Raw genomic sequence first — 19,894 nt, forward strand, 5'->3', positions numbered from 1 at the left:
CATAATGAGTAAGCCACATTACCATGTTTTCATATTGTTTCTGTGTAACTAATCAGAGATATATACAGAGATTTACACACATGTTCACTGCAGTGCTGTCTATAACAGGAAAAATGTTAAACAATCTGAATGTCCAACGATTGGGAAATAGTTAAATTATGGTTCATCCATTGAAAGGAATACCATGCAGCTGTTAAAAACAATTTTGAAAATTTAGTGGAATAGGAAAATGCGTATGATATGATGCTGAGTGGGGGGAAAAGGTTGGAGGAAAAACCTGTTTCACTTCAAATCTGTAGGAAAACAAAATACACATACATGGATTGGAATGAAGTACACTACAATGTTAACAAGAGGATCCTTAGACGTTAATCCTTAGACGTTAATGGGTACTATAAATTTCCTTCTTCCTCATGTATTTCTGAAGTCTAAAACAATTTCTACTGGGAAAAAATTATTATTATTATTATTTTTTTTTTTTTTTGAGACAGAGTCTTGCTCTGTTGACCAGGCTGGAGTGTAGTGGCGCGATCTCGGCTCACTGCAAGCTCTGCCTCCCAGGTTCACGCCATTCTCCTGCCTCAGCCTTCTGAGTAGCTGGGACTACAGGCACCCGCCACCAAGCCCGGCTAATTTTTTTGTATTTTTTAGTAGAGACGGGGTTTCATCGTGTTAGCCAGGATGGTCTCGATCTCCTGACCTCGTGATCCACCCGCCTCGGCCTCCCAAGTGCTGGGATTACAGGCGTGAGCCACTGCGTCCGGTGGAAAAAATTATTTTAAGGATACCTATCTGCCTTATTTCACCAACTGCTACCGTTTGAATGTCTGTCCCCTCCAAAATACATGTTGAAATTGCCATTGTAACAGTATCAAGGTAGAGTCTTTTAAGAGGTCATTAGGCCATGAGTGCTCTGCCCTCATGGGTGGAACTAATGCTGTTATTAAAAGGCAAGTTCAAGGCCAGGAGCGGTGGCTCACATCTGTAATCCCAACACTTTGGGAGGCCAAGGTGGGCCCTCAGGTTGGGAGTTCAAGACCAGCCTGGCCAACATGGTAAAACCCCGTCTCTACTAAAAATACAAAAATTAGCTGGGCGTGGTGGCACGCACTTGTAATCCCAGCTACTTGGGAGGCTGAGGCACGAGAATCACTTGAACCCGGGAGGTGGAGGTTTCAGTGAGCCGAGATTGCGCCACTGCACTCCAGCCTGGGCAACAGAGCAAGACTCCATCTCAAAAACAAAAAAACAAAAAAAGGCGAGTTCAGCCCCTTGTTGCCCTCTCTCTTTGCCCTTTTGCCTTCTGCCATGTGACATGATGACGCAGCAATAAGTCCCTTGTCAGACGCTGGCACCTTGATATTTAACGTTCTAGCCTCCAGAACTGTGAACCAATAAATTTCTGTTCATTATAAATTACACAGTCTGGCCAGGTATGGTGGCTCATGCCTGTAATCCCAGCACTTTGGGAGGCCCAATGGGGCAGATCACTTGAGGTCAGGAGTTCGAGACCAGCCTGGGCAACACGGTGAAACTCCATCTCTACTAAAAATACAAAAATTACCCGGGCATGGTGGTACATGCCTGTAATCCCAGCTACTTGGGAGGCTGAGACACGAGAACCACTTGAACCTGGGAGGTGGAGGCTGCAGTGGGCCGAGATCGCGCCACTGCACTCCGGCCTGGGCAACAGAGCGAGACTCCATCTCAAAATAAGATAAAATAAAATAAAATAAATTACCCAGTCTGTGGTATCCTGTTATAGCAGCACAAAACAAACTAAGACACCAACTATAGCATATCTTTTATTTATCTGAGAAGAAAAGTTCTTAGCTCTCTGTGGGGAAAGGAGGAATTACTAGGTATGCAGAAATGTCTGATTCTGTAAAAGGCAGCCTGTTGTGCAGCAATTTAAAATGTAAGAAGACTGTTGCATAAAGCATGCATGGAAGAGACAAACAGGCACAGACGGAGTACAGCTATCTTTTATTCTTAAATATATTACAAATGCCCAGAGCATCAGAGCTTCCTCTGTGAGACTACGTTATTATGTTACTTCCTCTCAGCTCCAAATTCACTCTTCAAAATATGCTCTGCTGGCCAGGCACGGTGGCTCACGCCTGTAATCCCAGAACTTTGGGAGGCCAAGGTGGGCAGATCACCTGAGGTCAGGAGTTTGAGACCAGCCCCACCAACATGTTGAAACCCCATCTCTACTAAAAATACAAACAATTAGCTGGGCGTGGTGGCAGGCGTCTGTAATCCTAGCTACTCAGAAGGCTGAGGCAGGAGAATCGCCTGAACCCGGGAGATGGCGGTTGCAGTAAGCCAGACTGCACTCCAGCCTGGGCGACAGAGCGAGACTCCATCTCAAAAAACAAAACAAAACAAAAACAAAAACAAAAACAAAAACAAAATGTGCTCTGCTACAACGGACAGGATTCCTTTAAGCATCTTTCCCCTAAAGCTTTCTCACTAAATGGCCCTTTAGCGAGAAGGGGCTCTCCGAATGCTTCTGTGGGTCAATGGTGGTGTTGGGGAGGCAGAGAGGTCATCCACTGAAGCCTTGTCTAGCCACATTCCCAGAAGGTGTGGGTCCTTGGTGACCTGAAGCCTTAGCCTGGCCTGGGGATAACTCTCCTGAGGCCCTCTCAACATGGAAACCAGAGCTTTGAAGGCCATCTGCTCACCCTGGCCCCAATTCCCTCTGAAGGCCCACATGTGTGCCTCACCTGCAGCACAGAAGGTTTCTACTGGATTCTCTCTCTCCTTCTGCATGTCATGACACTAGCTGTGGCTTGAATGTACACCCGCCTGCACTCTGGAGAGTTGCTTCTGGCTTGCTCAGCACCTGCAAACTAGCAAACTTCTCTGCTATCTGGTGGGCTGAGCTAAACCTTCTCCACTGAAGTCCAAACTCCAGTCACTGGGAGGGGATCCCCTTCCAAGTTTGTCCTTCCTTAGGTACTCTCCCTCAGCCCTAGTTTTCTTTTATAGTCACTCCTGTTATTGGAATTTAATAATTCTTTATATTGGGTCGGGTGCAGTGGCTCATGCCTGTAATGCCAGCACTTTGGGAGGCCGAGGCAGGCAGATCACAAGGTCAGGAGTTCTAGACCAGCCTGGCCAACATGGTGAAACCCCGTCTCTACTAAAAATACAAAAATTAGCCAGATGCGGTGATGGGCGCCTGTAATCCCAACTACTTGGGAGGCTGACGCAGGAGAATCGCTTGAACACGGGAGGTGGAGGCTGCAGTAAGCCGAGATTGCGCCACTGTACTCTAGCCTGGGTGACAGAGCAAGACTCCGTCTCCAAAAAAAAAAATTCTTTATATTAAACACCTCTGTTTAACATACTATGTCTTTGCTATCTCCTGATTGAACCAGACTGATAAAACTACTACCACAAAAACATCTTCAAAGACAAACACACAATTCTTGATTGTGTATATCACTGCTTCCCATCATTAATAAAGACAATGAAGGACTGCCTGGGTAAACCGTTACTTTCTACAGAATTTTGTTGTCATTTAAAAAAAGAAGGAAGATAAAGAGACCACTTGCTAGGGCAGTCTTATGTGATATGATGTTGCTGGGAGCTGACCAGTATTAAATGGTGCTCTTGAACTTGTTTTTCTGTGTAGCCAAGCAAGGTGGATCCCAGCTAATTCTTGATGTGCATGCTCTTAAAACTACACCAGGATGGTCAGGCACGGTGGCTCATACCTGTAATCCTAGCACTTTGGGAGGCTGAGGCAGGCGGATCACTTGAAGTCAGTAGTTCGACACCAGCCAGGCCAACATAGTGAAACCCATCTCTACTGCAAATACAAAAATTAGCTGGGTTTGGTGGCAGGCGCCTGTAGTCCCAGCTACTCAGGAGGCTGAGGCACAAGAATTGCTTGAACCCGAGAGGCAGAGATTGCGGTGAGCTGAGATCACACCACCGCACTCTACCTGGGTGACAGATGCAGACCCTGTCTCAAAAAATTAATAAAATAAAAAATAAAATAGTAAAATAAAATTATTTCAGGAACGATGAAAAGAAGCTTCTTAGAGCTTAGACTTTATCTCATTTTCTTGACTCATTTTTCAATTTCTCTGTTCTCTAATATAGTTTTTTTTTTTTAAAAAACCAATTATTATTTATTTTTTATTTTTTTTGAGACAGAGTCTCACTCTGTCGCTCAGACTGGAGTGCAATGGCACAATCTCGGCTCACTGCAACCTCCGCCTCCCAGGTTCAAGCAATTCTCCTGTCTCAGACTCCTAAGTAGCTGGAATACTGGTGCCTGCCACCATGCCCGGCTCATTTTTGTATTATTAATAGAAACGGGGTTTCACCATGTTGGCCAGGCTGGTCTCGAACTCCTGACCTCAGGTGATCCACCCACTTGGCCTCCCAAATTGCTAGGATTACAGGAATGAGCCACTGTGCCTGGCCAAAATAAATTATTATTTATGGAAAAAGTTACTTTTGGTTTAGACAATTTCAAACTGAAATATGTAAACCCCAGGTGGTATGTGATGGGTGAGAGAGGACTTGAAACCACAAGGTAATCAGGTGTGGTAACCAGGCATACAGATTTTACTCCTTTTTTTTTGGCAGTGGGGTGGGGAGTGTGGGTGATTATATTCTGCTATTAAACCAAACATGTATTACTGAATACATACAATCTTCTATTCATACAAAATTTGAGATGAATTCTGAGCTTGGGATTATCTGCCTTCACCTTTCCCTGATATCCCATTTCAGGATGTCCAGAGGTTCTAGGTTGGAAAAGTATGAAAAGCACTGCTCAGGTATCAGAAAGTTTGAGGGCCAAGAAAATGGATGTACTGTTACCTGAGCTGGAAAAGAAGGCAATGCAGGCACATGTATTTGCTGTGCATAACTTACATGCAACACTGATAGAGAGGGGCAAGAATGCTTCTTTCATCCAGCGAGGGGTTCCCAAAGCTGAAAATTAAATGAAAACTTAGTGAATTAGGTGGAAGTACTGTTCTCTTCTTAGCATCAAAGCAATAGCAAATTCTACATGAAACTCAAATGTGATCCTAGATAATTTCACGCTCCAGCAGCTCAAATCACTTAAATTGAAAACAAGCGGGGCATGACCAATTAGACACAGGATCCCTAACAGCCTGTACTAAAATATCTGACAACAAATATACTCATTTACAAGGGACCTTTTCCTGCCAAGATATTACAAGGTGCTGGAGCATAACTACAGTAAACACAGTGCAGAGTTCACAGACCAAAGGGATAACCTGAAGACCCCTAGGCCTGCAAAGGTTTTAAGGACCAGAGAGAGAAATAAAGGCCATTTATATTAGATTCCCACAAACAAGCAGATGACCATTACTTGTAAAAAGAAGTCACACTTGTTCTACTCCCAAATTAGCAATATCCTATTCCCTACAAGTAAGTATACGTACAGATTCAAATTGGAAAAACTGTTCACACAGGCTGAGGAAACTGATTCACAGCAGATGCAAAAATTACCTTAGCAGCAATTCAGAGTTAGAAAAGGAGAACTGATTCTGGAAAACTGTCAACCTTTCACTCTTTCCAGAGGCTCACCTTAATAGCTGGAGTCTGGTAGCCCTTAGTACAGTGTAGGTCCTCCAGTAATTCAAGGCAAAGGCAACTGCTATGGTCTGAATGTTTGTGTCCCCCTCAAATTCGTAATCCCTGGTAAAACAGTCCAACCGTATTAAGAGGTAGGGCCTTTGGGAGATGAATAAGTCATGAGGGAAGAGCCCACATGAACGGGATTAGTGCCCTTATAAATGAGGCCAGAGGGAGCGTGTTCACTTCTTCTGCCATATGAGGACACATAGAAGGCACCATCTGAGGAACAGGCCCTCACCAGACACTGAATCTGCTGGCACCTTCATCTTAGAGTTCCCAGCCTCCGAAACTGTAAGCAATACATTTCTGATGCTTATGAATTACCCAGTCTAAGGGATTTTGTTATAGCAGCCCAAGTGGACAAAGCAACTATTTTGATATACACCAAATATCAAATATCATGTGTATCACAGGATGAGTGCTATGTGCTTTGCTGTAATGGGGTAGAGGGAGAGGCAGTGTGTGCTGGTTTTTCATTTTCTGTGGCCATCACCATCTTTCACAAAGCACGAGGCGCCTGGTGTTCAGTATAAGGTGGTGGCATCATTAGCAAATGCTGCCCAAGCACTCTTTGCTGAGGAGCCATGTCTTAGCTTATTTCCAACAACCAATGTTAACAGTACTGACCTAGGGCCTGGAAAATTCTGTACTCCAAGGAAGCATTCTATTTAGTAAATATTTATTAAATGCAACTAAAAGTGTGGCACTACACCTGTAATCCCAGCACTTTGAGAGGTCGAGGTGAGCGGAGCACTTGAGGTCAGGAGTTCAAGACCATCCTGGCCAACATGGTGAAACCCCATCTCTACTAAAAATACAAAATTAGCGGGTGCCTGTAGTCCCAGCTACTCAGGAGGCTGAGGCTAGAGAATCGCTTGAACCTGGGAGGCAGAAGTTGCAGTGAGCTGAGATCGTGCCACTGCACTCCAGCCTGGGCAACACAGCAAAACTCCGTCTCAAAAAAAATTAAAAAAAAAACAGTGTGGCACTAAACTGGCCACCACGGAGAATGCAGAATACGAAACGCAAATACAATGTGCTCTCCAAATAGCTCAGGCCTAAAAAAATAAGGACATTCTATTTATTCAAAATAAATAAACTTTTCTTATTCAAGATAAAAGTAACTTGTTGTTGTATATAAAATCCACACTAGGCAACAGCTCTTCTTCCTATGACAGCAAAAGTATGGACCTAGACTAATATAAAAATAGCAAAACATCCTATCAAATAAATTAATTTTTTAATTGCAGGAACCTTTGGATAGAATAAATTTAATAACAAATTCCACACTCTATTACATCTGTATTTCTCGAGCTTCTAAACACCAAATATCATAGCCAAGAAAGAATGATGTAGGTAGTAACAAATGAATGACTCTGGTTTCCAGTTGTCTGAGAAGAGGCTCATAGAGTCTTAGACTCCTTGGAAAGAACCATTTTTCCATTTTTTGAAGTACTGAGATCCCTGAGAGTGGAGAGAAGGACAGGTACCAATAGCAAAGACTCCAAGTGGAAAAAAGAAGGATGCTGCCTATCAATTGCATTCTGGATGTTCTCCAGGATCCTCTGGAAAATGCCCTTCTTTCATACACAGAAACCCCTCCCTGACAAGGACAGTCCTGCTGGTCTCACCTTTTGGCATTATCAAGAAGGATGAGCATACTAGCCCCTTCATCATCTTGAAAGCTCTCATAGTGATGGCGGTCAGCATTGCCAATCAGGTAATCAAAGACAGCTGTGTCAATGATGTCCAAGAGGCGCGGGCCAGAGTCATAAGGGGACGTTTTCTTCACAGCATCACAGTAGCTCTCATCATACTCCCACCTGGAGACAAGCAGCATCATCAGCACTGACAGACAATACTGTACCTGGCACTGTTACACACAAAGAGAAGACAGAGTTCCTACCTACCGGGTTTGGCCCTGACTCCACAGTTCTTTTCACTCTTGGAGAGAACTGCTGGCTCCTTTTACAGAGTTGGCACCTGGCTAGGCACAGGGGAGAATTAAGTAATGGCTCATAGGAGCACTTACCTGGCCAATTTGCCTTCTCGGTAAGTCCTGCCCCACGGGTGACGGTGTTTCTGCAGAGGCCACACATCTGGAAGCCAAAGTGTGACAGATCCCTCCATTGTGTCTCCATCAGCACAAGCTGGTTCTGTTTCTCGGCAGTAATAGCACTTCCCATAAAAACAAGTATTGTTTCCTACAGGACAGAAAGGAGCCAAATACACTTAAGGAAATAACGAAGACTCCAAATTCTCTCCCAAATAATGTAGAACAGAGTAGCTAAGTAAATAAGCATGGTGAAAACAAAGACCCGGAGTTTACTATATTTCAAACATTTATTTTCCTGTACAGGTAATAAAAAAGCACATGGTGTAAAAAAAATTCAAAAAGTACAAAAGGATATACACCCAAAAGTAAGTTGCCCTTGCCTCCTGTGTCCTTTCTACCCAGTCTCACTCTCTGGCATCAATTACCATCACCAGTATCCTTCAAATTCACTTTTTGTTTGTTTTGTTTTTGTTGTTGTTGTTTTGAGACAAGGTCTGGCTTTGTCATCCAAGCTGGAGTGCAGTGGCGTGATCTCAGCTCACTGCAACCTCTGCCTCTGGGGCTCAAGCCATCCTTCCATCTCAGCCTCCTGAGTAGCTGGAACTATAGGTATCTGCCTCCGTGCCCAGCTAATTTTTGTATTTTTCTGGTAGAGATGGGGTTTCACCATGTTGGCCTGGCTGGGCTCAAACTCCCGGACTCAAGTGATCTTCCCACCTCAGCCTCTCAAACTGCTGGGATTACAGGCATGAGCCACCATGTCTGGCCTCTAAACTCACTATTTTATTTTTTTTGAGACTGAGTCTTGCTCTGTCACCCGGGCTAGAGTGCAGTGGCAAGATCTTGGCTCACTGCAACCTCTGCCTCCCAGGTTCAAGCAATTCTCTCATCTCAGCCTCCTGAGTAGCTAGGATTACAGGCGCATGCCACCACGCTTGGCTAATTTTTGTATTTGTAGTAGAGACAGGGTTTCACCATTTGGCCAGGCTGGTCTCGAACTCCTGACCTCAGGTGATCCGCCCACCTCAGCCTTCCAAAGTGCTGGGATTATAGGTGTGAGCTACCGCGCCCGGCCTGAACTCACTTTAATTAAAGGAAAGTAACATCCTCCTCTTCCTCATTAGGGCTGAGATCTTGGCCGGAGTGCCCAGGGGAGGGCAAAAGAGGTCATGTACTAGGCCAAGTGTGGCCAAGAGTTTGGTTACATAGAAGGGTAAGTATAGAGGAAGGGAGGAAGTTGAGCAAATAAGTAGACAGACTGAGTGTAACAGTAACCAGGCTTCTCACCAGTGGAGAAGAGAGTTAAACATACCGAAAGAGAGAAAGCCAGGATAAATCCCGCAGTGGTGAATTAGAATTGGAAATACTAGTTTGAATTGATCGGTGTTTTTTTGTTTTTTGTTTTTCTTTTTTTTGAGATGGAGTCTCGCTCTGTTGCCCAGGCTAGAATGCAATGGCGTGATCTTGGCTCACTGAAACCTCCACCTCCCGGGTTCAAGCAATTCTCCTGCCTCAGCCTCCAAGTAGCTGGGACTACAGGCGCCCACCACCATGCCAGCTAGTTTTTCTATTTTTATTAGAGATGGGGTTTCACCATATTGGACAGGCTGGTCTCAGAACTCCTGACCTTGTGATCTATCCACCTCAGCCTCCCAGAGTGCTGGGAATACAGGCGTGAGCCACTGCGCCAGGCCTGAATTGATGGTTTTAATACACACAGATACAGAAAAAGACACAGATGTATCTTGTATGTATGTATGCGCACATATACATATACATATATTTCCCACCTCTGTCCTTCAAGAGAACATGGAAACAATGACACCCAGGAAGTAATGAGCACACAGGGTAGTTCCTAAATACCATTTTAGTACCACATTAAAAGGAACTAAGGAGTAGTGGTGTGCACCTGTAATTCCAACTACTCGGAAGGCTGAGGCAGAAGGATCACTGGAACCTGAGAGGCAAAGGCTGCAGTGAGCCGAGATTGTGCCACTGCACTCCAGCCTGGGTGACAGGGCAAAACTCCATCTCAAAAAAGAAAAGGAACTAGGGTTCCTTTTAATGTGAAGAAACAGTTGACTTCAGGCCTGGGTTAGGGAAAGTACAAGATGAGCCTGGACCACATTGTTATGCCAGCTGCAAGAAAGTGCTTGGAGAATGATGGGACCATTCCAAAATGACACAGGAACTAGTTTGTAGAGGTTCCCACTGGCCAAATGTGGAACAGTTTAAGCATCCAAATAATTATAATGGTCATAAATTGTAGCTCATAGTGAGTGCATGGTGATATAAATAAGCACATGAATGTGTGGAGGCGGGGGAATTCTACCCTTCAACAGAATGACAACTAATAGGTCTAGAAGCAATGATAGAATGAAAAAAATCATCATTTGATGGCCAGGAACTGTGGCTCACATCTGTAATCCCAGCACTTTGGGAGGCCAAGGGAGAAGGATTACTTGGGCCCAGGAATTTGAGACCAGCCTGGACAACACAATGAAACCTTGTCTCTATAAAAATAGAAGTAAAAACATTAGCCAGGCATGGTGGCTCATGCCTGTAGTCCAAGCTACTCAGGAGGCTGAGGTAGGAGGACTGCTTGAGACCAGGAGGTTAGGCTGCAGTGGGCCATGATCGTGCCACTGCACTCCAGCCTGGGTGACAGAGTGAGACTCTGCCTCAAAAAAATAAAAATACAAAAATCATCATTTGGTGATACTGCTGAGAGAGAGCATTTAAAAAAAAAATCACCATTTGGCAACTATCTTAATAAGTGAACTCCTGATCACTTGAGGTCAGGAGTTTGAGACCAGCCTGGCCAACATGGCGAAACCCCGTCTCTACTAAAAATACAAAATTAGCTGGGAGTAGTGGTGTGCACCTGTAATTCTAACTACTCGGAAGGCTGAGGCGAGAGGATCACTGGAACCTGAGAGGCAAAGGTTGCAGTGAGCCGAGATTGCACAACTGCACTCCAGCCTGGGTGACAGAGCAAAACTCCATCTCAAAAAAAAAAAAAAAAATTCGAGAAAGAGTATTTACATCTCATGTCACAAAAGACTATCTGCCCTAGGGATGAACTCCTATACATCAATAAGACCAATGACACAGCAGAAAATGAGCAAAGGATATGCAAAGACAGTTAACAGAAAATACAAATAGCTCTCAAACAAAAAGATGCTTCATATGAAATACACAAAACCAAAAGTTTAATAACATATTGTTGGTGAAGCTAGGAGAAAGAGTCACTCTCATATATTTCTATGGGCATATAAACTGGTTAAACATCTATATAGGATAATGTGGCCACACCTATCAAAACTTAAAATGCATGTGCCTTTTGATCTAGCACTCCCATTTCTAGAAATACTTGCTCATGTGTGAAATAATATATATGGGTGGTCCCCAACCATTTTGGCACCGGGGACTGGTTTTATGGAAGACAATTTTCCACAGACAGGGGTTGGGGACTGGGTGGGAATGGTTTCAGGATGAAACTGCTCCATGTCAGATCATCAGGTATTAGATTCTCATAAGGAATGTGCAGCCTAGATCCTTCACATGTGCAGTTCACAATAGGGCTTGTGCTCCTATGAGAATATAATGCTGCCACTGCTCTGACAAGGAGCTGGTGCTGAGGCGGTAATGCTCGCTCACCCCTCACCTCATGCTGTGCAACCCAGTTCCTACCACGCCACAGACTGGTACTGTTCCGCAGCCCAGGGGTTGGGGACCCCTGACATATATACAAGGTAATTCTGGGCAACACTGGTTGTAAAAACAAAATATTGGAACAACATATAAGTCCAATAAAATTCTGGTTATATGAATTATGGTAGACCCAAATAATGGAACACTTTGCAGTGTAAAACAACAAAACAATGAAGCTCTTTTTATGTGATACAGATTTCTAGGATCTATTAAGTAAAAAGAGTATGATGCAAAAGTATGCAAAGTGTGCCATATGTTGTATAAAATGGTAGAGATAAATAAAAAAATATATATATATATTTCATACCAAAAGACATAAGGAAATTACTAGTTAAAGGTTGCCACTCGGAGGAAGGGGAAGGAACTGGACAGAAGAGAAAATTTTTCATTGAATTTAGCAGAATTTTTTTTTTTTTTTTTTTTTGAGACATAATCTTGCTCTGTCTCCCAGGCTGGAGTGCAGTGGCATGATCTCGGCTCACTGCAACCTCCGCTTCCTGGGTTCAAGTGATTTTCCTGCCTCAGCCTCCCAAGTAGCTGGGATTACAGATGTGCACCACCACACCTGGCTAATTTTTACATTTTTAGTAGAGACGAAATTTCATCATGTTGGCCAGGCTGGTCTCAAACTCCTGGCCTCATGTGATCCTCCTGCCTCAGCCTCCCAAAGTGCTGGGGTTACAGGCATCAGCCACTGCACCCGGCCTGAATTTCCCTAAATTTTGAATTGTGTGAATCCATTACTGATTCAAAAAAAAATGTAAAGCCCTAAAACAAACAAAATACTGCCTGGTATAGGAAACCTGTTTCCTGTAGGATAAAATCCAAACTCTTGAGTTTGGTAAATAAGAATATTCATAACTAGAAGGGAGAATGTGGGGTCTGAGGTCAGGTTCCTGGGGTTAACACTTGGACTAGTTTAATCATGAGATTGTAAGACTCTGGGCATGTAATTTAGTCTCTCTAAGCAACTTCTGTAAAATGGAGACAACAATAGTACCTCCTCCACCACTGAGTTATGAAGAGTGAATGAGGCAATCCATGGCAATGCTTAGCACACTGCCTGACATATTGTCAGACACCAATCGATGCCAGCTACTTATTTTAATAACATGGTTCAATCTACCTTTCCAGAGTTCGACATCCCCGTTTCAGTGCCATGAACTGAGGCTCTGAACCTCTATTTCCTGGATTGCCAAACTTTTAAAAACTGGTTTTCTGACCACCTCAGTCTCCATGCTCTCCTTGGGTGAACTACCAACTGTGACAATAAAATCTATGGCTTCAGCCAAGCCTTTTCTCCTAAACTGTAGGCTTTAGCTCCTAAATGATTAGTCTACACTTACTCCTGGATGTTCCTGTCAAGGAAACAAAATATCCAAAATTAAATTCATTATCTTTCTCTGCTCCACCTCCCTAAATATGCTCCTCTCCCTACATTCCTAAAATAGTTAACAGCTCCACTGTCATCCAATCCAGAAACCTAGGAGTCATTCTTAATTTTTTCTTCTCTCTCAATTGCTCTCCCAGCCCAAATGTTCACCAAATTCTTTCCATTCCAATTCTTGAATAGCTCTTAAATCTTTCTATTCCCTGTCCCTGCTTTAGTTCTCTTATTACATATGAATTCACAACACTCCCAGAGTGCTCTCAGCTCTTGATTCTTCCCTTCCCAATGCACCCTTGACAATGCTGTCACAATTTGCTCTTAAAATTCAAATCTGATTTTTCCATATTCAAACTCTTTTAATGGCTTTCTAGTGCCTAAAGAGAAAGTCTCAACTCCTAAGCATGGTACACAGGCCCTTCAGTGACACTGTCCTGAGCAGCTGTCTTCCTCACTGGCCAGCCCCCACACATCCTTTCCTTCAGCTAAACAGCACAGTCTCCTGAGCTTGTTGATCTTCTCTCATTGCTCATCGCCCTTGTCCAGGCTGTGTCCTCTACCTGGAACAGGGTCAACTCATAGGGTCTGTGAGCTGGATGGGAACAAAATTACATCTTTATTTTCACTAACCTCTACTAAAAATTAGCATTTCCTTCTATTATGATGGCAGGGAGCAAACCGTCATATTTGTATTACATGTGACTTTGTCTCTACAAGAAATCAGATTTTTCATATCATACTAGCATTGTTGCAGATAATCTCAAAATACTATTTATAATCATAGTCTGAAATCACAGTAGTGACTAATCTGATATATCTTATTTAATGTGTTAAATAACAAAACACATATTACTGTATCTAAATTTGCTTTTTAAAATTTTTGATACTGAAATTATACTTCCACATTATTGGTTTCATTTATAAGTCTATGTATTTTAATTTATGTATGTATTTAAAACCTTTATTTTTAGAAAGGATCCATAAGCTTCTCCAGACTGCCAAAGGTATCTATAGCACAAAAAAATGTTAAATACAAACCTAAAATATTCTTTCCCACTGTATCTACCTAAGGGACTGCTATTTTCCCTTTAAGACTTGGTTAAAATATCACCTTCACTAATTAACTGTCATCCTGGCCATAACTTCTAGGCCACCTCCCTATTCCCACCCCCACCCCCACCACCATAGTCCATAGACCCTTTGTACATGTCTGGCTCCCCTATCAGACAAAGATCCTTGAAGATAAGAAGGTCATTTGGTTTTGCATATTCAGCACCTAGCTCAGCGCCTGTCAAACAGAAGTGAAATAAAGTTGTACTGAATAAATAAAGACTATAAGCTAATGAAAGATTTTAGAGTCTTAAAATCTGAGTTTGGATCCTGGCTGACAATTAGTACTTTTGTGACTTTGGGAAAGTCATTAGACACTTCTAAGCCTCCACTCTCAGGTATAAAATGTGGGTAACACCTCACCTACTTATTGCACACTATTGTCAAAAGGATCAGATAAAGTAACAGTGTGTACATACTTGGGTAGGTTGCCCAGGCTACATAGATTTTAGTTATTCTTGTATTATATACCAACTTAATAATACATTTTAAAAATTGCATCAAGAGAATGAAACAAGTTATACATTTGAAGAAAATATTTTCTTTTTTTTTGAGACGGAGTCTCGCTCTGTCGACCAGGCTGGAGTTACAGTGGCGTAATCTCAGCTCACTGCAACCTCTGTCTCCTGGGTTCAAGCAACTCTCCTGCCTCAGCCTCCCGAGTAGCTGCGATTACAGGTGTGTGCCACCATGCCCAGCTAATTTTTGTGTTTTTTAGTAGAGACGGGGTTTCACCATATTGGCCAGGCTGGTCTCAAACTCCTGACCTCAAGTGATCTGCCCACCTTGGCCTCCCAAAGTGCTGGGATTACAGGCATGAGCCACCATGTCCAGCTGGAGAAAATATTTTCAAAAGACACATCTAAAAAAGGACTTTTAGCCATACCATACCAAGAACTCCTAAAATTGACAGTAAGAAAACAACTAACCTAACTTAAATATGAGCCAAAGACCTTAACAGACACCTCAACAAAGATATACAGATGACAGATAAACATATGAAAAGATGCTCTACTTATATGTCATCAGGGAGATGCAAACTAAAACAATGAGATACACCTACTAGAATAGAATAGTCAAAATCCAAAATATGACATCAAATGCTGCCAAGGATGAGGAGCAACAGGAACTCTCAGTCTTTGCTGGTGGGAATGCAAAATGGTATAGCCACTTTGGAAGACAATTTGGCAGTTTCTTACTAAATGTACTCTTACTATATGATCCAGAAATCACACTTGGTATTTACCCAAAAGAGCTGAAAACTTACGTCAATACAAAAAGCTATACACAGATGTTTATGGCAGCTTTATTCACAACTGCCCAAACATGGAAGCAACCAAGATGCCATTCAATAAGTAAATGGATAAACTGTGGTACATCAGGCAATGGAATATTAGTCAGCAGTAACAAGAAATGATAAATCAAGCCATGAAAAGACATGGAGGAACCTTAAAATGTATATTATTAAGTGAAAGAAACCACTCTGAAAATGCTATATACTGTGATTCAACTATGTAACATTCTGGAAAAGGCAAAATTATGCAGACAGTAAAAAGATCAGTGGTTGCAAGGGGATTGGAGAGAGGCGTGGAGAATGATGAATAGGTGGAACATAGAGGATTTTTAGATCAGTGAAAATACTCTGTGTGATACTATAATGATGTATACATGTCATTATATATTTGTCCAAACCCACAGAATGTGCAACACCAACAGTGAATGGGAATGTAAACTATGGACTCTAGGTGATTATGATGTGTCAATGTGGGCTCAATTGTAACAACTGTACCACTCTGATGTGGGATATTGATAATGGGGGAAATTATGCATGTGAGGGGCAGGGGTTATTTGGGAAATCTCTGTACCTTCCTCTCAGTTTTGCTGTGAACCTAAAGCTGCTCTAAAAACAATAAAGTCTAAAAACACAACAATAACAACAAGGTTATGCTAAGGTCAGATGATTATTAAAAACTTCACCTCCAGCCAAATCCCTCTACCTGCCTATTACTTTCCAGTCTTTATGCCCTTGTTCTCATTAATATTCCCGTTATTTTGCCAATGCCCTTTCCTCTTTGCTGCCTTGGTAACTCATACTGGTTCTTCAATACTCATTTCAAGTGTTAATAACCTCTACAAACCCTCTGCTTTTCCCTTACCCAAACGTCATACAATGTGTGAGTTAACTGTCTGTGAGCCTTTGAAGAGCAGGTACCCTGGCTTATTCTTCTTGGATTCTTTCCCTCAATCCCAGCACCCACCAGGAATTCATGTTTGCTGAGAATAAAACTGAACAACCAAAGGTGATTAGAAAATATCTGAAGGCCAGGCGCGGTGGCTCACGCTTGTAATCCCAGCACTTCGGGAGGCCGAGGCGGGTGGATCACCAGGTCAGGAGATCGAGACCACGGTGAAACCCCGTCTCTACTAAAAATACAAAAATATTAGCCGGGCGTGGTGGCGGGCGCCTGTAGTCCTAGCTACTCGGAGAGGCTGAGGCAGGAGAATGGCGTGAACCTGGGAGGCGGAGCTTGCAGTGAGCCGAGATTGCGCCACTGCACTCCAGCCTGGGCAACAGAGCGAGATTCCGTCTCAAAAAAAAAAAAAAAAAAAAAAAAAAAAAAAAGAGAAAATATCTGAAACAAATATCTGATACAATATCTAACATTGTATGCTTTTGGTTATCTATAAGAAAAGTACAGCCCAAGCCTTATAAGTTGAAATCCTGAATGATGAACCTGTCATAAGTCCTTTAAATATTCAGTTTTTCCTCATTTTAAATGTAAATCCACTCACTCTAGCAAAAAAAAGCAAGGTGAAGTTCATTTTTCATGTCTGTTTCAATAGTCATGCCCTAATGCAGAGCACTGTATCACTGAAAAAGAGTCAAGGTGAAGAGGTGGAAACAAGAAACCACAGCACTTTTGAATTCTTCCCATTCTCATCTTGCTCACAAGAACAGGAGTGAGAATTTTAGCTCAGATCTCTTACCTCAGAGTTAAGATAATGGAAAACAGAGGCCAGGGGCAACATAGCCAGTTCCAGGCACAATGAGTTATAGGTTAACCCTTGCAGAAGGAGTAGGCCTGTTGATCTTCCAGGTCCAAATACAACCTTGCAAAATAATTTCTGAGCCTCCTAAAGAGTTCCTCCTTAAGATTTCCTCAATTCTAAGGAGATGGCAGACAGTTCCCGAGAAAACATACTACATATGTAAAAACAACTGAGCCAATGATATACAAACAATAACCAATTTAGGCCAAATTCTGAGTTTGAGACTTACTAACAGTTCTAAGAGAAAGCAGAAGGAAATAATCACCTGCTTTCACCATCACTAAATGACCTCACTTCCTGTCACAGACAACACAGAGTATATAGGAAAATTTCAATTTCCTGCCATCTCCTTTAGATTCATTTTCCCAAATAATCTGAGAGCTGGTTGTCTGATTTGCTTTTGTATTCCTGAAATTCCTGAAAGTCATGAACCAGCTTGCTCAACAATGCCCCATTTTAACTTATTAATCATTCCCCTATATAAATGTCCTCTACAATCTTCTTACCTACAGTTAGGAAGGTGCTCAACAGCTGCTCTGTGGCAACAGGTTTGATCTCTGTCCGAAGATTAACAAATCTGCCAACTACCAAGGGGGCTCGGCGGAAACCCAGAATCCTGGTTTGGAAGATTGAAGAACAGAAGAGAAAAATCTTAGGGGATGTTTTTTAAGTAACAGTCTTAAAAATTACAGTTCATCATGTCAAATGTGTAAAGGGTTTTAACTAGTAGGTAAACCTAATTTTTTAAAGGTACATATATTTAGGAATCTAATGTCAAGATGTGTATAATTTATTTTAATATACATTTCAGCAAAAAGAATAAGACAAATCTGATAAAATGTGAACACTTTTTAAATCTACAGAGTGGGTATATGGGCTCATTATACTATTCTTTCTACTTTTGTATGTTAGAAATTTTTTCATAATAAAAATTAAAAATAGGTTTTAGGAAAGCATTAGAAAAAAAATGGGACCCAAACTCATATATGGGTTCAAATCTTTAAATAAAACAGCATGTTGGTTAAAAAAAAAAAAAAAAAAAGCAGACTGATCTAAAAGGCTAAGTCCACAGAGCAAATTAAATATAGAGACATTTGAAGATCTCTCTAATAATCTAAAAGGTTGAAAACAATAATTTGTTTTAAAAAAATGAAATTTCCTGGCTAAAAAATATACACCAACTGAACAAAAGTTGGAGGGGCAGAATTTGGAACACACACAAAATTTATAATGAAGAAAATAAAAATCACCTATGATTCCACAACCCAGAAATAATTACAGGTACTGACATTCTGGCATATAAGCATGCTTTCCCTTGAAGTGTGGGTATATAAACACACACTCACACTTAAGTATATACATGTGATTGAGATTATATTGTATGCAGTTTTATATCTTGCTTTTTACTCATCATTGTATCATGAACCTTTTCCCCAGTCATTAGAAAGCCTTTACAAATGGGTATTGTTTAGGGCTGCTGATTCTGTCCTAAACCCAGTCTTAGAAAAGCCACAAAGGCAAGATCAACAGATTTGTCAAAATAACATAAAAATCCAGAGATACCCTCTGAGGCAAGGGAAGGTGGTTAAATCTGACTGTAATGAAGAAACAGCAACCCAAAGCAGAAAAGTATCAGGATCCACAAATGGAAAAGGTTGCGAAGGGTTTTTTGTGTGTGTGTTTTGTTTGTTTGTTTGGCTGGTTGGTTTTTGAGTCTCACTCTGTTGACCAGGCCGGAGTGCAGTGGCATGATCATAGCTCCCTGCAGCCTGGAACTCCCGGGCTCAAGTGATCCTCTCACCTCAGCCTCCCTGGTACCTAGGACTACAAACACATGCCTAGATTGGGAAGTATTTTTTCTCCCCATTGAAAATTGCCAAGCCCAAGAACAGCAGCCAGTTTAGCATTGAGGGGCAATGTCACTGTGGCACTTGAGGCTGGCTACAGTGGCACTTAACAAAAGTGACAGGGGGATTGGCAAGAGACCATCTTTCAGACTTTGAGGTAGGGAAGGACTTTTAAATACAAGACTCCCAAAGCACAAGTCACAAACTGAAACATTATAGTTAGTTAACATCAAAAGTACACAAATACTCTAAGTTAACAAATAGGTGTCCTGCTGTGAAAAGATAAACTTTGCCAGTAATGGGGAAATACAAAATAACAATGAAATAACAACGAAATATCACTTTACATATATATCAACAAAACTTAGTGTGTTGGGCAATACAAAACACTGGTACAGAAACGAGGAACTTTATGCCTGTTGGTTTCCAACAAACAGGATAGGAAGAAGGGAGTTAGGGATGAAGAAAAGAGGCAAACAGATAAGGTCTTGGAAAGCCTGATTCTAGTGTGCCATTAAGTGAGGAGAAGGATTTATCCAGCTGTCCACCACTAGGTCTTAAAAGGGGCAGCAAAAATTCATGGTATTGTACACATGTATCTAAGCTTTTCCATATCAATAGATGTTTAGGTTACAACCAGTTTTTCACTATTGAAAATGCTACAGCTAAGACTGTTGTATATATTTCTTTGAATTTTGTATTCTTTCTCTAGGGTACTTCCTAGAAATGTCTTAGACGTGTATAACAAAGCAGTTATTTGTTCAAAGGATATGAACATTCCTTAATGTTGATATGTTTATCCTTAATTTTGATATATAATGCTAGGGTTCTTAACAAAAAGACTGAAACAATTAACAATGCCATAAGCAGCATATGAATCTCAATGTATTCCTCCCAATAAAGTATTATCTTTTTTTTAAGCTTTGCCATTTTCAACAGGTAAAAACAGTATCTCACCTGAATTTTTAAAAATTTCTGCTGAGGATGAACCTCCCCGCCCCCACATATTTATTAGCAATTGACAATGTTTGTGCTCTTAACCCATTTTCTAATAGACTTTTAACATACATATGTTTGTATAAACACATATTA

The 19,894-nt window shown here is 41.7% G+C and overlaps 1 protein-coding gene across 1 annotated transcript in view; it reads right to left on the minus strand.

Moving 5' to 3' along the window:
* FAM20B (FAM20B glycosaminoglycan xylosylkinase) overlaps positions 1–19,894 on the minus strand; it is a 48,810-nt gene that overhangs the window by 4,765 nt on the left and 24,151 nt on the right. Inside the window, exons 4-7 of the mRNA XM_030823928.1 lie at positions 17,462–17,571; positions 7,670–7,841; positions 7,269–7,460; positions 4,903–4,962 (exon numbers count right to left, since the gene is read on the minus strand). Coding sequence (XP_030679788.1) covers positions 4,903–4,962; positions 7,269–7,460; positions 7,670–7,841; positions 17,462–17,571 — 534 coding nt within the window. The remainder of the gene's footprint in view (positions 1–4,902; positions 4,963–7,268; positions 7,461–7,669; positions 7,842–17,461; positions 17,572–19,894) is intronic.

This window comes from Nomascus leucogenys, chromosome 12 (assembly GCF_006542625.1).
Source record: "Nomascus leucogenys isolate Asia chromosome 12, Asia_NLE_v1, whole genome shotgun sequence".
Lineage (NCBI taxonomy): Eukaryota > Metazoa > Chordata > Mammalia > Primates > Hylobatidae > Nomascus > Nomascus leucogenys.